The sequence below is a fragment of the Cryptotermes secundus genome, unplaced genomic scaffold (assembly GCF_002891405.2).
Source record: "Cryptotermes secundus unplaced genomic scaffold, Csec_1.0 scaffold200, whole genome shotgun sequence".
NCBI classification, from domain to species: Eukaryota; Metazoa; Arthropoda; class Insecta; order Blattodea; family Kalotermitidae; genus Cryptotermes; species Cryptotermes secundus.
Genome location: NW_019727788.1, coordinates 85936 through 106913, shown reverse-complemented (window position 1 = coordinate 106913; position 20978 = coordinate 85936). Strand labels below are relative to the sequence as shown.

Below are 20978 nucleotides of genomic sequence, written 5' to 3'. Positions count from 1 at the left end.
AGATGATAATTAATTGCAATTCATCAGGTAATACTGGAGCATTGAACGCCTGATGATGACCCGGTGTAAGGGTCGAAACATGTTGCATCTGTAAAAGCATAATAAAAGCAAATATTGATACAGTAGTGTCTTCTCTTTTTTTTTAATACAGAATGTTGTTGCGTAACGGCATACCTTATATACTTTTGTATATCTTTTTTAAGTAATTAAAACTACTCCATGAAGATATAAGGAGAGTACAGCTCCATCATTCTTGACCTCATCAATCGATGGAGGTGATTGGTCAGCTTCTCGCCCTGGCCGCTTTAACTCAGGGAGAAATCTCTCCCAGTATGGGGGTGGGTGGACACCACAGGCGTTCTGGACGCTGGGGAGGACAGGAAAATCTTGCACCTGCCGGGAATCGAAATTCGGTTGTCCAGCCCGCAGCCAGTCGCTGTACCGACTAAGCTCTCCTGTAGTACCCAGACGTAATTTGGGTCCCCTTGTTCGGCCGAACGTTTGCTGCAGTATATTGAATCGGAAGAAATTACTTGGTATAAAACATACTTGGTCTGCGCTTCTGTTAAACTGTGGAAAGGAACTTTATGTAAAATTTTGATTCATCAACAGAGGAACATCTGGCTGCCAGAGTGACGTCTGAAAAGTAAAAATATTGCATTTTATAACGTCACAGTTCTTAATGGCAGGCATTCAGTGCACTGTTTAATCGTGTGAAGAAGACCCGTGTTCAGTGTATGCTGCTGCCTGTGTGAAACACATCCGGCCAATCAACATAATTCCGTTACTTCGAATGGCCACTCTCCCACGAACATGAAAAATACAGTATTACTTCATTATAAAGGAATAATTAGTAGAGGACAAGGTATCCGTTATCGACTATACCCGCTATAACCGAGTGAAGGGGTATTCACGGAAGTACAACACAGAATACATGTAACAAACACAGAAGCACACAAGGTGATTACATAAAGGTTTTATATTTGGGTTATTTTTATTTAAATAGTTTTAGAACTATTAAACATTCTTAGAGCCTCAATATCTCTAAATATTCACAATTATACGTACACAGCCAGATTTTGTCCGCTTACACGAAATCCGTTATATCCGGGTCTGTCATAACATCGGTTTAACCTACAAGTACCTCCATAGAACATAGTCTTTCTTGAGAGGCTAATAATTGCTCAGCTAGTCAAATTACTAGCCAACTGCGGAACACGAGTGTTTTTTTTTCCTCTGCCCTCAAGAGCACGCCATTGTTTCATGTCCCACTGAAAATGAATCCAGTCCACACACTCTCACTTTAATGAAGATTCATTTTAATATTATCCCCCCCACCTATAAGGTAAAAGAGCATACGTGAAATATATAAAATTGTCTCAATCCAACTAAAAACCAACCAACGATCTAACCAACAAACCAACTCCATAACCCTGATACCTGCTTTAGAAATTCAGCTGTTATTTATCTGCATGAAATTCTTTTTGAATCAGGCGAGTTATACATGCGTAACCTGATCGTCTGATTCTTCCTGGTACCTTATAGTACCTTGAAACATAGAGAGAGCCACTTCCTTTCTGGACTTCTCGAATAGTTGTGCATAATCATTCTCCTCACACCGACGCTTAAATAGCCTAATACAGTACGTTTATGCAGCGCCCTTCAATAACACATAAACCGGCCATCCAATCTGCAAACCTACTGCGCGAGGCTTGATGTTGTCATAGCAGGCAAAGTAGAAGAGGGTCCTGAAGATGGAGGCAGCAGTTCCTCCTAAACGCTGGGACCTTCCTTCCTCCTCTCCCCTCGGCGCTATAGCTCAGGGTGAGCTTTGACATCCTGGACAATCTCCTTCCATTCTTCTCTATTCTTCATCTTCGAGGCTGATTATGTTTTCTGAAAATTTAGTTTTGTATGGTGTGAGGCTGTTAGCCTCACGCCCAACCTCCACCCTGGAGGACCAGGGTGGCCCTCTTCTTATGGCGCCTGCCCCTTGACCTGTCCTGCATGAGTGAAACTACCAGTACCTACGCTACCGCCGGCATAGCCCTCAGGGTCTCAGGAGCTCTCAAACACCACCACCATGATACGGTGGAGACATCATCGGTGGGGAAACGCTGGTACCTATTACTCAGACTCTAACACAAATGAGTACTAGGAATATTCCTGGAGCTAAAGGGCGATCAGCGCGTAAGGCTGACAACCTCACTGCCATCTGTGAGCCGATTGTCTAGAAAATGTGGAGGCGTCGACATCTCATAACCCTATGGGCCTCCACGACCTTTATTTACTTTACTTTTCTATGACGTCACCACTAACTTCCCCGAGAAGCGGCGGTCGCTCGGTCGGTATAGTTCGCTTGCGGACTAAAAACTATGGAGTTCTTATATGACGTCACATCTAAAAGACCGTAATCTCCATACACTCTACTGACTGAGCTGATATTGCTGTTTTTTTTTTCGTATGTTTGTATGTGTGTACATAGTTATTTGGTGTCAAGTTCATTCAAACTAAATACTTAACCATCTCAGTTCTACATTAATTTGCCATTGTACGCATAGGATGGCCCCTTCTTCATATGCTTCTGGCGGTAGTGGGTAAAGAGCTTAAAAAACGACAATGGGTGCATCGTTGAACACTACAATCGCGGACTGTAATCACGCTGGAGGCATTCAGAGCTCCGTTGTCCTGCGTTTTGGAAGTCTGCTATACGTGTACGCCATGCAGTTTCAGGGTAAATTCTGAAATGAAAAAGACCAGTGATCCAATTCCTTATACAAAACAAAATAAGAGGAAGAAATAGCGTATATTTTACCTGCGTGAACAGTGGTTGCGAGAATGATGATTTGCAGAAGTGCTTTAGCCATTTCTGTATTATATCGTCTCACACAGCCACTTTCGGATATGTAAGTGAAATTTTGATGACAAAGCGTAGCCTTAAATTCCAGTACAGCAATTTAAAATAACAACTCTAATAGGCACGACTAAGTTCCCACAGTGATGACGTAACAGGAATTTCCATCAACTCATATGTCTCTACAAAAAACATACAATTTACCGTGGAGAGTCGCATCATGTTAACTTACCCCTAAAATCTCTGACATTTTCAAGTTCCTATCCTTTCTATGAGATTTTTCATAAGTGCATAGTATGAAGTCGTCATGTGGGAGCAGGTATGGCCGTCCGCATATTACATCAGGAAAAATATGAATCAATTCAGATGAAATCCGCTGTTGCGATCTGTACCAGAGCATACTGGACCAACTTGACTGTAGTTCGTATCGGTTCAATATGCTCTTTATATGAATGAAACGTACCAAGGCCCAGGACCGAAAAGTGGTTTGGGCTAAAAAAATTTTAAACAATACACACACCAAATAAATATAATAATATAATTCGTCGAGTGAACGAAAAATACAGGCTGTCCCAGATGAGGACGAAACAACGTAAAACAGTGCACCAACTCCGCCGTTAATTTAGCAAACCTAAAAATGTTCAAGAGATAATTTGGAACGAGACGAGCACCACACTCTTCCACGGCGTGCAGCAGAATCCCCCTTCAGTTTTCAGAAGAACCTGCTAGTTCCTGGTGAAAGGGTGAAGGGCGCAAGCGTAGGGCATGCGGAGACTGGTAAAAGGAATGAAGGGGGGTTCCTAGTTAAGGGACATGGCAGTAGTTTCTGACGTTACAGTCCTCCCCCCCTCCCCGAAGGAGACGCCGGGGGTGATTCCATTTACTGGGGCCTCCTGCCTGTTGACGAAACGGAGTGCCAGGCCGTCGTATCGGCGTTGCAGCTCACCTGCTGACAGTCTTGGTTTTAAGTGCTTGCGCTGACTGCGAGAGAACACACCTACATTTCAATATGTGGTGTTGGACGCGCAGCGCAGCCGAACCGTAAGTGGGGCGCCTAGACAAACAGGGATAAGAGTCCAGATAGATCACCCCGCAAATTGGTTGCTACTTGGTAAGTGCCCCGTCGACATGTCCACCATATTCATGATGCAGTAAGCCACCAGTAGACACGGGGGGGGGGGCGTGTGATGCTCGTACCAGGTACTTGAAGGTGCTTCGGACTTGGTCGTATAGAAGGAGGATCTTTTCCACCCTTCGGCGTAAGGCTCTGGAAAAGATGGTAGCACGGGAAGGGACAGCGCAGCCCATCCGAACTAAGGGTGGACCTGCAATATGAGTTGAGGCACGTGAAGGCACACTCAAGATGTCATAACCGTTGAGACAATTCCAATTCATAGGCTCTGGTTACACTTCCGAGCTGGAAAGTTACACAAATAACATATTGCTATAACCTCAGTCATTGGGGATTCCCGCAGACACACACTCACACCAAGGTACAGAAGACATCGGAATAGAAAAGGAAAGTACCTCCAGGCACTAAGCCCAAGGAAACCTACCCATAGAATGGCCGCAAGGCCCACGTACAAGAAAACATATATTGATCTGTATAACGTTCCACCTATACACGTATATGGGAACACAGGAGTCGCAAGGCGCTTATACAAAGTGCCTTTATGCTAGCGTGGTGCATAAGTATACAGAAGAGCCCCATAAATTACCAAAACCATATCACATTTGCATTTACAAACCTAGTGGTAGGCCACTCACGCAGTTTTCAACTGTGAGACGTGAGCGCGGATCCTGCTGCCGCCGTCAGAGTTGGCGCGCTGAACGGAAACCGGAGAGGTAAACTTGACAACGGTAAAGGGTCCCCTTTATCTGGGACAAAGTTTGGCCGCCACGTGTTGGGACGCCTTACTGAGGGGGTAATTCTTAAGCCAAACACTGCTTCCAACGTGAAAAGGAGGGGGTTGGCGGCGTCGGTCGTAAGTTCTGCGCACGGCAGCGTGCGCGAGACGGAGATATCTACGCGCTGCCTCCCAGCGTTCCCGGATGGAGCGGAAATCAGGGGTTTCAGAAAGTTACTCCTTGATGTACCAGAGGTTGGAAAGGTGTGAGTTTGGCGTAAGGGAAAACATAAAACTGAGTGGAGTGGTCTTATGGGACTCGTGGCGAGCCGAATTAAATGCAAACTGAAGCCAGGATAGCTTCTCGTCCCATCGGGAATGGTCTTGATGGTGGTATGCAATCAACGCCGCCCGTTGTGCTGTAACAGCGCCGCCGCAACTGCCACCGGACTAGCATCAGTCTGGAGCGTGAACCTGCGGGAGAAGTCGGCTGTGTGGAGGACCGTGGGGTTGGTAATGGCGAGCTTCAAGCCCTGAAAGGCGAGTTTCTGATCAGGCCCCCACTGAAATTTAACGTATTTCTTTCTGAGTAGGTTAAGGGGGCGGCGCCCTCGGCGAAATGAGGAATAAATTTGTGAAAAAATTCACCATACCAATAAACCTGGCGACCCCTTTAACGTCTCGGGGAGGAGGGAACCTTCTAATGGAGTCGATTCTTCTTGGGTTAACAGAGATACTGGAGGGTCCCACGATGTGGGAAAGGAAAGACAGGTGAGGCGTGGCGAATTTAACTTTGGCGGGATTAACGGTTAATCCTGTCTGGCGCAATCTGAGGAAAACCTCATGCAGATGAAGTATGTGTTCTTCGAAAGAATCACTGTAGACAACCAGATCAAGACAGTGAAATGCAAAGTTGAATTTCAGGTCGGAAAGTATGCCCTCGTGGTACGTGTGGAGCGTATCCCCGCGGCGTGTGGATTCGATAGTCTTGGATACCAATACACCTTTACTGAAAGTAAAAAATACCTGCAGCACGTGACCCGGGGGAACTTGGAAAAAACCACCGGCTTTCGCGAATCCGCACTAAAACGCGCAAAAATGTTATGAGGTTGCTCAGATGCAACCCATCTGTGGGGGAAAGCCCCTCAAACATGCGCTGCACGGGATTCGGTAGCTTGGCGAAAACAAAAGTGGGATTAACCATAACCGGTGGGCAAAGGGGGACCCCTGGAGAAAGTAAATTGGACGACGTAGGTTGACCGTCATTCTGGCTCGGGCCGTCAACAAGCCTACTGGTGGGGTTCAAAGGCTCCTTATCCACATGCCTAGGAAGGTAAAAAGTCGCTTCGAGCCTACCTTGATCGCCTTGAGGTGTTAGTACTTCCATAGGGGCCCGGGGCCGGTCCCGCACGCTCGTCCCTCTGGAGGCTGGTGTTGATGTCGGCTAAGAGGCCGTCCAATTATTCACGCAGTGCTTGGGCAGAAACCTCGAACTCTGGAGCACTTCCCCCAAATTGCAGGAAATGTCGGAGACGAGTACCAAGGTGGGCGAGTCGATGTAGATAGCGAGGGAAATCAAGTGCAATGCGAGAGCTGTCGGTGTTCTCCACCAGTTCATTGATCTGGAGGAGTTTCTCTCGATGCAAGGAAATGGTGGCTGCTGGAGCCTTCAGACATTTCCTACTGCTCAGGAGCTCGATGTTTTCCTCCACATCCCGGGAGGTCCTGAGTAGTGACCTGAGTGCGGTGACATTCAACCGTTCCGTCGAAATCCCCCGAGCTGCCAGCTCATATTGCAGCTCGTCCTTGTGTAGGTACTCGGGCAGTAGAGGCTCAGACGTCATGATCAACACAAAACAGAATAGAAACAGTCAAAACGTCCCAACAAGCAAACCAAAGCACAAATACCCCAAACCACGCTCTGCTACCACTTTTTGAAACGTACCAAGGCCCAGGACCGAAAAGTGGTTTGGGGTAAAAAAAAATTAAACAAATCACACACCAAATAAATATGATAATATAATTGGTCGAGTGAAAGAAAAATACAGGCTGTCCCAGACGAGGACGAAACAACGTAAAACAGTGCACCAACTCCGCCGTTAATTTAGCAAACCTAAAAATGTTCAAGAGATAATTTGGAACGAGACGATCACCACACTCTTCCACGGCGTGCAGTAGAATCCCCTTTCGGTTCTCAGACGAACCTGCTAGTCCCTGGTGAAAGGGTGAAGGGCNAAAAAAAAAATTAAACAAATCACACACCAAATAAATATAATATAATTGGTCGAGTGAAAGAAAAATACAGGCTGTCCCAGATGAGGACGAAACAACGTAAAACAGTGCACCAACTCCGCCGTTAATTTAGCAAACCTAAAAATGTTCAAGAGATAATTTGGAACGAGACGAGCACCACACTCTTCCACGGCGTGCAGCAGAATCCCCCTTCAGTTTTCAGACGAACCTGCTAGTTCCTGGTGAAAGGGTGAAGGGCGCAAGCGTAGGGCAGGCGGAGAGTGGGAAAAGGAATGAAAGGGGGTTCCTAGTTAAGGGACATGCCAGTAGTTTCTGACGTTACATAAAGTTCATATCAATCTTTATCAGCTTTCTTAATTTTCGTACCAAAGCGACTCCTACGTGATGAATATTTCGTTAAAATCTACAAAAACAAAAGCTTCGATATTATGTGTATCTGTCCGACATTAGATATAAAATAATATGGCTCTGAACAGTAGACATGTCCATCTGTTTTAACAAATGTTAAAGCTCCTTTATGCCACTGTAACGCACTGTAAAATGAAGAACATGGAAATAAATAACAAAGAATAATATTTTCATATAATCTTCAAATTAAAAACTATCGCCATTAAAAATTCACAGCCATTTTTGATGTCTTGGATCTGAAATATTTAACGAAGTACGTTGGGGAGATAATGTAGGCCGGAATTACGAAACTTTTTGCTAAATTCGTTACATGCGGAATTCGTATCATTCTCCGTATTCAGCAGTTACCCACAACGCCAGTACAAGTTCATAGTAACAGCAAATGCTAATTTTGTTCCTTCAAACCGAGAAAGTTGACTAAGTCCTGACGCTTTTTACTTATATTCTGCAGATGCTTCATTCGAATATCTGATGGGACGGTGACTGTCCTGACTAAGGGATTTGTGGTTTCTGTCTGGACAGAATATTAAAATTAGCCCGCGACCGTCTTCTTCTAGATTCTTTCAAATTCATTATTTACGCTATTATTTGAACGAAGAATAAGTACATAAGGATTCCTTCACGAAACGTCCTTACTGGTACATAGAATAAGAATAATCAGCTGAGTGGTTATGGAAATAGTAACAGATCCTCAAAGACCCATGTCCTTTGCCACGTACATGCTCAGGGAGATGGCTCAGATCTGAGTTTCAAAACCTTTGTTCCACGGGCCACTTGTTAATGTATTGTAACATATTAAGGTGGCGCAGGAAATTATACACCGATTGTACGTTTTTAGACCACAATTCAGTCTTCTGTATATTTAATTGGACTTTATTTTATTGCGTTTGTTTGTATAGATATTCCATATTCTCCATATTTCTCATGTAGAAACGTTAAAATTATGGGAATGAAATTTAAGAATTAAAGTAATCCTCGAACAGACGAGGACTAAAATAATAGTTTGGAAAATAGAGAAAGTATATTAAATATAGATAATTTATGCAGAGGATTGCTAGCAAAATCGTCCGCAGACCCAGCAAGGTCTGGGGTTCAAGACTGGGAAACGTCGCAGGAGATCTGTTCGTTATTGCGACGTATCGTCCATGCGGACCAGATTCTGCGTCAGCTAGGTCTGTCACGTACCACAGATACTTACATAGTCATTTATATCAATTACGTGAAGTATTCGCTCAGCCGAATAATTTCACAACGAATGTAGTGTTTATGGAAAAAAATGTGTCATGAAAGTGCTTCATAAAAGTACCACTGACTCTGCCCCCCCCCGTCTCCTATCCAATGGGTACCGATGGCTATTTAACCGAGGGTAAAGAGGCCGGGGTGTGAAGTTGACCACTGAGCTCGAACTAGGGCCGAGGTCAAGAATATATGGATCTATACATCCATTTCCCCATACGCTTTCATGGCGTAGTGCTTAGTTAGTTTAGAACATGGCCAATAATTTTCCTTAATAATTTTGAGAAATTTCCTGCAGTTTGATTCCAGCTCATACATAAAACCTGCTAAGCGCTGTGGCACCTTTGCATCCTTACTGTCAAAGACATATATTTTGAGTACTTTATAATCTTTAGCTTTTGGTAAGTACACAGGAAAGTAAACGATTGTTATAAAACTTGTCAAGTATTTCCCATACTTTAGACGCTCATGTTAACTTCTTACTGCATGCAATTATGTAAAGCTTTCTTTACACATTCGGTAGCAGTCGACAAATGAATGTGTTGATTCACACAAATTTTTATTAAGTTAATTGAGGTAATAGAGCCAGTTATGATAATCACTTAAACGCAATGAGCTACTGGGAGTGTGACCTCATTCCATAAATTATCATGGACAGGAGGGGCCAAGTGAGCTTACTTCCTTGCTGTAAAATTTTATTTATACTTTCCTCTTATTATGACCCCTGTAGTGCCTACTTTTTCTACGAGGCCTATTGTAATGCTAAAATGCTATTTGTATCTGTAGATAGCACACATGTTTCTATATACTTTATCGAACAGGAGCCAGGATAACTGTCAGTGTATCAACTAGGCTATAGACTGAACAACCTGGTGTTTTATGTCCCTCCCCACAACCTGCAGACCGGCTCTGTGGGCCACCCAGCCTCCTTTTAATCAGCAACCAGGCTCTTCCTCTATTAGTAATGTGGCCAGAGCGAGAAGTTGCTGATTCACCTCAATTTATTGCAAAGGTTAAGAAAAGCGGAGCTATACCCCAGCTCCCCCATACATCTTCATAACGTGGGCCTTAATTTAACCCCAGGATACCTTTACCCTTACCTTTTAGTGACACTTGCTACTCAATGTTTACAGTTATGCAACGGACAATCATTCCATCGAGGTATTTTTTTATTTTGCAGTAGCCATGGTCTGCAAGAACAGCTCTAGTTCGAACTTCGGACATATGATGCTTTAAATAGCACCAGAGAACTTAAGAAAATGTCACTATGTCATAACAATTCTGAACGTTTGGATACAATTTGCAAAGAGGGAATTTTGACTGAAAATCGATCTCTCAATCAACAACATATGTGGAGGAAACCTTACTGCACTATTGGAGACAGAACCAGTACATATAGTATGATTAAAACTATGCCACTTTCATACATAAGATGAAATATATGAGGTAATGTACGAATACAGAACGTCATTTCAGGTAAATGGAACCTGGCTGAAACAGAAAAAATTCAGTCCCATTCAGTTGTTTTTAGAAATTTCACTGCATGTATAAAGAGAAATGAACAACACTAATTTTTAGTTTTCCTATCCACACTGCACATCAAGTTTTCATGTACTGCTCTGCCTCATTAAGCCACAATGAAGCTTGTACGTACAAACACAAGTATCTTGGTTACACATATTTCAAGTGTGGTTCTGTTTTGATATTGATTAAATAAAATTAACATTTTATTTTATCCTTTATTTTTTATCATAAGATTAAGTATAATACTCCATAATGAAAGCATCTAGCCTAGATTCACATTACAATTACTACAAAATGACAGTTCCAGAGGTTATACACTGGTTTTTTTAATTGTAGTACAAATATATTTGGCTTGTTAAATTATCAACTTCTTATATTTAAGTCATTCTACACAAAAAGAAATCAATACACCACGGATCACAGTACACACACTTTTCTTATATCAAAAGAGCTTTAGCAAATGAACTGTTAGTTCATCATACATTATTTTCATTTTGCAAAAACCACTAACAGTGAAACAGCCAAAATTACAACACAGTACCAGAAACAGCAACATTCACTACAGCCTTCTATCAGCTGCAAACATACAATCCAGTATCCTACCACTAGCAGATTAGAGTCATTTGTTGATGAATTCTATGTAAGAAAGGAATTATCATTATAAACACAAACTGTCTTTCAGGGCTGTTGTATGATGATAGGTAAACAATCAGCCTAGAAATACTGATTATTCTTTGCTCAGATTGATTTCAGTTCCTAATTTGTTGAAGGAAAATTAGAATTCTGAAACATACATGCTCAGGGAATTCTGATTTCAGTACTGTAAAATTAAATTGCATTCTACAGAAGTCATATGACAATTGCTAACATTTAAATACAATTCTGAGGGGGAGAGAAAAAAAACTGACTTCTGCAAACCAGAATTTTGGAAACAGCTGTTAGTAAACCAGACACATTCCATGAGCCTAGTAACAGAGAATCTGACGCACTTCTGAAACAAGAATGAACTACTATGAAACTATCATACAATATTAATAGGATACATTAATAAAGAATTATACAAATATTTTCCCATAATGCGATTAAAAGAGAGTACAATCTACAAGCAACAGACACATTTTCACGCTGCAATAAAGACCCCATACCAAGCAACCTTAATTAAGGCAGAGATAAGACACTACATCTACATATCAGTAACAAAGAAGGCTATCCTGCTGTTATATGGAAATCTACCTGTCAATGTCTCTGGTCCCGAGATTACAGAGTAAAATTGCATCATATAAAGAGAAACTGTTAAAAATGGGGGGGGGGGAACAGGGACTTTACAGGAAAATGATCTGCTGTCCTATGCTCAGCTTCCAGGAAGTTATTTATGAATGACCAAATGACCATTATTGTCATAAAGTACTATTAATTAATACCTGTCATAGAACAAAATATGTATAGAAAATGACAAAGCATGTTATTAATTTAATAATGAACACTTTTAGCATGAATTTCTGGCATGATCTGTAATACCACCTGCAATACTTTATCCAGAAGCACATACCTGTTTGATGGAAATATGTTGGAAAAAAGCATTCTGGTCCCTTGGGATTGTTAGCAGGCTTTACCGTTCTTACTGTAACAGAAAATAAACCTGTGAAATATTAAGTTCTCATGGTGGTGACTACCTTCTGACATGTGATAAATGTTGAGTTGATTGGTAAACTCTATATTATGCCATACCGCAGTAATAGTAGTACTTTCTAAGGAATGGACTAATTTTTGTAACAACTAGTTCTTAAATTATAAACAGTAATGAAGATAATGAGCATTTAACTTTATTATACTGAAAGTAAATTATAATACAAAATTGCATGACTGACTCACTACTTAACAGGATGCAAAGAAAATACTAATAATTTTAAAATAAAGAACATCTGTATCTTTTGCTGCAAAGTTGTTCAGTTTTCTGTGACCAAAGTTTATATGGTTCCAAACTGAAAATGGCAACCACAGAGGAACAAATTTAGAAACAATAGGTATAATCAATGTTACTTCTACTTAGTGCTGGGTTCTTTTCCATTCAAGTCCATAGACTAGTTATTTTCAAGCCTGAAATGCAAACTGTATTACTTCGTGATGAGATGTCAAAATAACCAATTTTAATAATTCCCTATAAGAAGCAGATTTATTCAACTATGTGTGTTTTCCTGTTGCTTGTGTGAAATGTATTGTGTAATTTACTTTTACACTTCTAACAAGAAACTCAGGGCTCATGTTAATGAATATGAATAACACCTACAAATCATAAATCACTCCGTCCAATGTGACCTGTAAGTTTTTTACTGCATAAAAACTTAACAGTGAAAACAGCACAACAACCACGAGCAAACCCTGGATGATATAAAGAACCTCCACTTCAAGATAGCCAGGTGGCACAATATCTGCCCCATATAAGAGAGACGATTGGAGGACGAACATGAGCCTGCATGGTTTACGAATTTTAATCATTGACAATCTAAATACTTTTAATTAGCATCAAGGAATCTTATACATTTTTAAAACTTACATTCCCGGGAAATTGCTGTGTTTGTGAAACTTTCTATTCTGTGTACTGTGTGTTGTAACATATAAGTGTACATACTTTCCGTGTAAACAAATTATGTGATAGTGGTTTCCTATTTGTAGTGATGTTTGCCCTCTGAAGATGGTCCACAGAGACTGAAACATGTAAGGGTGTTAAGTTTCTATGTAGTAAAAAACTTACAGGTCACATTGGACGGAGTGATTTATGATTTGTAATTGTTATTGTGATGGACCAGAATGAAACAAATCAAACTCATGAATAACACCATTTATTTCACTTTAATCTTGGCCTTTTTTTCATGTAACATATCTCTAAAAATGTGGATCCAGGGAAATATTTCAGTTAGAGTACCATTAGCAAAAGAAAATCTAGTTGGATTATAAAAGACTCCCATTTGTACCTGGCATAAATAAGTATATCACACTTATTTTATTTACTCCATATACTGTTGAAAGTTCTGTAACTATCATTTGTAGTGAATAATATTTCATCATATTCACTCTATAAATCTCATTCAGAATTTGTAAATAATGTAAGCTTATTACTAGACTTTATGAGTGTTGTAATGGGGCATTATTGGAGACCTACTGTTTCTGACATTTTACATTTCAGTACAGCTTACAGTAACAGTGTGAGTTCACAAACCATAATTGTTTAATGGTTTATCAGAGTCTGGAATCACAATGTCTTCTTGCCTGGATGGGAAACAGACAGGATTAAATAGTGTGCTATTCACCTTTCTGATAAATAATTATGAAGATATCCCAACTGACTTTTGAAAAGCAACCAGTTTATACTGTATTTCAGTTTAGTGCCTTCTAACATGCAAATGATCTTGAAATCTTGGTCTTCGGGGTTAAGACACCAGGTAGTACTGTGATTAAAACCTATATTTCAGAGGTCCATACTCCCTCCAATTAGAATTTATATTGGTAACATTCATAAGGAAGCAACATTGAAGGACTCATCCATCTACAATTTCGCTGTGTAACTGAACAAGCTAGTCTAGAAGTAACACTCCAGCATTTTTGGAGGTGTCAGTGATTTTCATTAATCCCCCCACTTAAATGACAGGATGGTACCTCGTCTGGGTTACAACCAGTTCCAAACTTCTTTCCAGTTCAGCACACAGCCATCATGCTATCATCCAACACTATAATCACAATACCAAAAGCATAATCAAATTACCTATAAAAAAAGTCAACTCAAAAGACAACATCTGAAATCACCACCATGAAAACCTGAAAACTTATATTTTGGAGTCTCTGTTCACTGTAAATACTAAGTGCCATACATTTCAAGCACTTTACAACATATCAGACTTGGTGAATGACCAACTGGTGTACTCTGTCACACAAGTGAGCTGTTTGCATTTTATAATCAGATGTAGTAATGTATGACAATACATAATGTCAGCATATACTTAATAATATTCAAGGACCAAATCATCATCGCAACAGACTGGTGCAGACTCTGCATGACAGAATATCCATTACACAAAGCTCCATCATTGCAATACATACATCTGCTGGTCTTGGCCAATAACATTATATCATACAGTTCATCATTTATATTGTTTTTATTTCAAGTGCAGAAGAGATTAAATAAATATTTACTTCAGCTTACTAAGCTATGCTGTAGATAGCACATAATGTACACATTACAAATGAACTATGTAGTCACTGAAAAAGCACAAGTAAAAATATTTGTAATATGCTGTGTGGTATGCAGAAAGAATATTCAATGGAATAAAATGCTCCACATATTACCTGCATATTGGCCAACAATTTCTAGCCTCATTCCGTGTGTGGGAAAGCTGCTGAGACTCGTAACAGATGTTAGGGCGCATGTTTGACAATAATGTAGCACCCATAACAAGTTTTCAATTAGCCCATTTTTTCACACTTGTCATTTACAGATAGGGCAGAGGCAGCCTTCAATTAACCTTTCTTTTCACTTGTCATTCACAGAGAGCAGGGAGGCAGCCTATCATATAGCTAGTGTGTGGTAACTGTTTACTATAAAAAAAATAGATTCTTTATCTCCCCCGACCCTGATTTCCAGGAATATGGTGAGATGAAAAGACAATTCAAATTCAAAAAGGCCTCTCTATGTAAAGTACCAAGCCATTTAAATGCTTGCACAAGTGTAAAGTAGCAAAAGAATCTGACTCCATCCCTCCCTCCTGATCATCCGATTTAATAATGATTTATAGTCCATTGTCTAAATTTCCATATACACTAGACCATAAAAATTGTTTGCACATGTATATATGAACACAATTTGTAATACACATGTAACTTTTAATCTCAACTTCCAGGGGGAAAAATTAAGTTCTATAAACTTAAGATTTTTATAAATGAGCTTACTGTAACCATCCAGAAACACAGCTAATGATGTTACTTACACAATTAAGTTGTCCGGGAACACACAAGAAAATCAATAATAAAATAAAGTCTGGACACACACAAGACAACCTTTTTATATCAACACAAATTTATATCACTACCTGATTTGATACCCCTCAGAGCTTTACAACAAACAAAATCTGAACATCATATGTACTAACTGTGTAATGATAATGTCTTTCAAACTTAATGCATTTTGAATCTCACTACTGCTATGCTATTATAACAAAGTCATAGCACCATGCACACTTGTAGCAAAATTTAGTCCCTTTTTACTTCAGCTAGTTCCCAGATATCTTTTAGACAAAAATACTACTGTTAAAGAATTTCTTATAAACTGTGCACTCAATAAAGTTAAAATGGTATCCAAGATTCTTCTGTGATTATGTACTCATCAAGTTATATTCATTTATGAACAAACAAATTTAAGATCCCCCTCGTTGGTGTCTCCACCTTATCGTGGTGAGGGGGTTTGAGTATGCCAAGGACCCTGAGAGCTATACCAGCGGTAGCGTAGCTACTGGCAGGGCCTCCCTTGCTGGACAGGTCAAAGGGTAGGCATCAGACGAAGAGAGACACCAAAAACTGATGCCGGAAGCAGCGTCATCAGCAGCGACTTGAAGCACAGAGCAAATGATGCTCGAGATGGTTCAAGTTCGTATAGCAACAGGCGTGACCAGAGTGGTTTGAACGGCTGCTGTACTGCGATGTGGAAAGCAAATGGAAAAACTACCACATTATCACTTTTCCTGGATAGTCTCTTTCCAAAAACAGAAGATCGCATTAAGTGGAGGAACTGTTTTGGGAGAGACTGTGGACCTGTCGTCTGACAGATTACTATTGAATTGAATTGAAATTGAAATTTAAGATGTTAAAACCATAAAAACAGATACATCTGTACCTCACCTAACATTTTTGGTACTGACAGAATGTGAACATATAAAATTCCTTGATAGACACTGCTCCAAATTACAATATTACATTACAATTACAATATCAACATGGAAGGGTAGCTGTTAGATATAAATTGTTTTTAGAGATGAGTCAATTATCCAATGAATGAGCTTTCTATCAGCACGCTATGCTTATTATAGTTTTTAAACCATATTAATTTCAGTAACCAGAAAGCCATAGATATAATTCTGTAAACTTCATACCACATTAGCTCTTAAGATGATTACCCCTAATATACTTTATCTGCATGTTCAACAATTCAATACTTTGAAACAAAACTGTTTATAGATTGGATAGAGTTGCAGTCCATTTCTTGTTGACAATCAGACTTGGAATATTCTGTGCTAATAATCGAGATTTCATTGACACAGGCTTGTGGCAGCAAAGAAAAATTCAGTTTATGGATTCAGGAAATGTCTACCACTCCCAAACTAACACTGTGTTATTCAGACAATCAACCCAGCCCTATACTGAAACTGCATCAAATTTAAGGCAAATTTTTGCATGCAATATTAAACAGACATAGCCTATAATATATACTGGATTTTCCTGATGGGTCTTGCCACGTTATACATTTTCCCATCAGTACGGTATTATGATCTACAAGAGTCATGTAACTAAATTTCACATTCAGAGCTAAGTCTAGGTAAAAATATATAAATAGCACAGTCTGTTGCCGATATTCATTCTGACTTATGCTGCACTGTACAACAATGAACTACCTATGTTTTAGATGTCCCTGCAGGATCCATTTACAAGACAGGATTACTGAATTTCAGAGTTTATTCATGTGTGTATTTAGTTATGAGTCTTGCTTGACCATTGAAGCTGAGCAAATTGTGAAAGGCAAGCCTGAAGCAATAGGATCAAGCAATATACAGGTGATATCAATGCAAAAATATCATTGGTAAATATTTCAGATGTGCAACGCCTTGCAAGCAAACACAAGTCTGGTGGAAGAACTGTCTTGTTCCACATGATCCATGTACAACAAAAATGACAACTGTGTTTGGACAGTTAACTAAGCAATAAAAAATTCATATAACAGGCTCTCTTAAAAAATACTAAACATAAATTTGCACATAAACCCACTCATCATTTAACACTGATATCTGAAGCATCCAAAGCATCAGAAGCCTTTAATATTTTTATGAAATAGAAGCTGGTAAAATAGTAAACCCATTAAAACTGGTGTTCATATATTCAGAATTATGAGAACATGTGAGCCATACACAGAGGATTATAAGCATAGAGTTTCCAAATATCAATTTAATATACTTGACAGGTTAAAATACTTTAATATTGGCTATAAAACTAAGAAGCTGATACTGCTTACTCTTTAGATTTAATACTTCTTGCTTTTTTAGATATTTAATGAGGCTGTACTGACATCTGAAGTTATTCTTATAACACTGCGTATGACCTGTAAGTACCAAGACTGTAAAGAGTAACTCAGTGATAGTTGTGGTCAGATAAGCCACTCCTAAACAAGGATTACATGCCAAACACCAGCAAGAAGAAAAAGTAAAAGTAATATGAACCCAAACATATAATCCATCTATGCCTTACCAGGAATCACTGTACTGGAATAAAAACATATATGAAAATAAAATGAAAATTCATTAGGTATACCAGATAGTTTTGATTACTTTATTTCATGTACAGATGTACCAAGAGGACGTAAAATAAAATTCCTCTAGTTTCACAGTTTCAAATCTTGAATTTTACAGCCATAATAGGTATCAACATGTACCAACATGTTGATTCTGAGGTATAGTCAAAATCAGAGACTGATAAAATTAATCATGTTCTCCTCATGTCTGAGTATTATGTACGTGAACAGCTACTGTTACAGCTACTGATGTCTCATACAACACATATTACATTAAACAAAAATTCAAATTTTTCAAATTATTAAACCAATCACATTTAATTCTCAAATAAGTCAAATGTCTTGCCAGCAGTGTGGTTAATTAAAATCAAATTACCTTCAAGTGCAACAAATCCTGTAACTAGAGTGTGTGGAAATTTAAAAGGAACTTACATACAGTTATGACATTTAACATAATTACACCCTTTCATGAGAAGTGCTGTTCCCAAATACTAAAATAATTGTGTATGTATTTTTGTATAAGATAGACTGCATCAGCAGGCCAACTCCTCCATCTAAAATACTGTTGCCAATAATGCACTCATATCCAGTCAATGAGGTAATGAACGCCATTACTAATCCACTTGGATGTAGCTCACAAATATAAAACATAACCAAAGTTTAAAGTTGTGAGGTGCAAGATTCAATAAAGCGCCCCAAAAATATTGTTAAGACTTGCAGATATCATTGAATTGGTTCATACACCAACCCAACGTGAGATGAAGATGGCAAAACAAGGCACCAGAAGGGCGGACATTATGGTGACAGAGTGATGACTCGATCCATTACACAGGTCAGTTTCACAGGTTTCGCAGAATTCTACCTTCCCCTGGCCCTTTAACAAGTTAGACATAGAATCTGTCATGGCGCAAGGATCAACAGATTCACTCCTTGCAACTGAGCAACTGCGAAATGTAACTCTGTTTCCCGAGTGATCTGAAAAAAAGAATATACAGTGCATGGTGGAGGCATTTCAGATGTACATGTATCACTAAGGCTGGTTTTAGTGAGAATGGTTATCAGAATATGAGACATTGGAATTACTGGGTTTTTCGACTTTGTCCATTGTCCATTCTGGCATTGCTATGGGAAGCTCTGTATCACCCATCATTAGCAACATCTTCATGGTGCATTTTCAGAAATTAGCCCTTGACTCGGCACAATAAAATCATCGCTGTGGCTCTTACATGCTCATGACACAATTGTGGTCTAGCCTCATGTCTCAGAGCAGTTACAAAATATCGCCAGCCACCTCATCAGTTTATTAAGTAAATAGAGTCAGAGAGTGTAAATCCTTTTCTGGATGTTCTGGTCAACAGAAAAGGGACAACACCGGCCACTAAAGTTTCCAGAAAAAATAACCACACTGGCCAATATCCCAACTTCAAAACTAACCATCCATCATATGTGAAAGGTGCATGGTTCCCATCGTTCTTCCCGGGACAGTCCCATTTGTTCATATAATGTCTCGCTGTCCCGAATTTATTTCAAATGTCCCGCTTTTTAAATACCCTTCTGTAATATTAATTTCTATCGATAACTGCTCGGTAATGGATGCTATTCTCTGAACTGGCATATCTATAACGACGTTAACACTCCTTGTGACTAATCCACAAAACACAACTTCACAAATTATTAGTTCCTCTGTTGGCTATATGTCTTTTTTCATTTATATTGCTAGTATCTTGATTTGCTTTCGTAACGGAAGTTCCGTCTGTGGCATTCTCTGTAATCTTTGCCGACCGCTAGTTGTGCTGTAACAGCCTGTGAGAATTTATCGGTTTTCATCCATATAGTGATGGCAAAACGCAAGTGCAGTATTAATGACAGTATTAAGAGCAAATATCCGTTTATTAAAGGCGTGGATGAGACTGCTGAATGCACGTCACGCAACGCGAAATTTTGCATTGCACATGGTGGATAGTCAGACGTCCTATGCATTGGTTTTCATGGAATCTGTTGGCTAGGTTTATTGCATAAAATTTACACTTCCTTTTCTATATGTTTCAGGCCTGTGCATGCTTTATCGTAACTTCGCATATTTTCCCAGTTATCTCGCACTGATCTCAGTTACTTATGTAGCTGTAGCTATACTGACATAAGCTGCCGAGTGATTAACGTTAATTCTTTCTAAGAGACTCAACGCAGTGTTCCCCCCCTCTCCTGGGGACAGAAACAGGCCTGGTTTCAGAAACGTCGTGTTGTTTTTTTATTGCCGGATCATGTCGAAAGTCCAAAAACCCAGTAATTCCAAATATCACACACTATCGTCAGAACCCTTTAGAATAAACTAATATGAGAAATGTAAGTTTTGAGTATTATATTTAAGCATCCTGTTGCACTCTACACGATAAATGATACAAACTCCGTCCCAAGTGCAAACAATATATGGCAATATGTGGCAGCAACGTAAGAGTATACACCTGATGATGGCCGTTAGAGGCCGAAACATGTAGTGTAGAAGAGAACAAGATCAAAGACATATAATATATATTGTTTGCACTTTGGACGGAGTTTGTATAATTTAACGTAAGTTTTGAGGTTTTCACGGCGATGACTATGAAGAAAGTCGTCTTCTGGGATCTGGCGCCGTGTATTCTTGGTTTTCACCGACGTATCGCCTCCATCTTCAGGGCAATTGCAGCTACTGTATTCGCAAAGCGATTCACCTGCCCTGAAGATGGAGGCGATACGTTCCTCCGAAACGTCGGTGAAAACCAAGAATACACGGCGCCACATCCCAGAAGACCACTTTCTTAATATGAGAAATGTTTCTAATTATAAAAGATTGTGCCAGAACTCACTTTAGGTATATTACACAATGTACAAATTTGTTACAAATATGCATATACAAATACATTAATTTTCTTCAAATTGTCATTAAAATAAAAGTAATAATAATTCAATTAAATTGAATTTTTTGTGAGCTAAGTGGACAGCTACAGGAGCCAATTACAGAGTCAGCACAATCAAACAAAAAAATGGAGGAAATATTAGAGTTGTTAGGCAAATACACATAAGGTATTACACTGCACAGGAGAGGCAGGACAAGAATCGCTTTACAGTAACAATGTATGGTAAACATGCATGTATTAAATTGAGAAAGACAGATGGTACAGAATTCGTTGTGGTGGTGGTCGTAACTCAATTCTTTACTTTTAAATAATAATTCATTCAATTCGTGTTTATTTACGTGCAAACTTAACAGCACAGAGGCCAATTACAAAGTTAGTACGCGTAGATAGAAATACAACAACAACAACAACAACAA

General features: G+C 39.4%; 2 protein-coding genes across 2 annotated transcripts in view; both read right to left on the bottom strand.

Moving 5' to 3' along the window:
• The window catches only part of LOC111864954 (protein quiver), an 8541-nt gene extending 5603 nt beyond the window's left edge, over positions 1 to 2938 (bottom strand). Inside the window, exon 1 of the mRNA XM_023852601.2 lies at positions 2816 to 2938. Coding sequence (XP_023708369.1) covers positions 2816 to 2867 — 52 coding nt within the window. The 5' untranslated portion in view covers positions 2868 to 2938. The remainder of the gene's footprint in view (positions 1 to 2815) is intronic.
• Positions 2939 to 16793: 13855 nt separating this feature from the next.
• The window catches only part of LOC111864953, a 28474-nt gene continuing 24289 nt past the window's right edge, over positions 16794 to 20978 (bottom strand). The window contains exon 3 of the mRNA XM_023852600.2: positions 16794 to 18643. Coding sequence (XP_023708368.1) covers positions 18405 to 18643 — 239 coding nt within the window. The 3' untranslated portion in view covers positions 16794 to 18404. The remainder of the gene's footprint in view (positions 18644 to 20978) is intronic.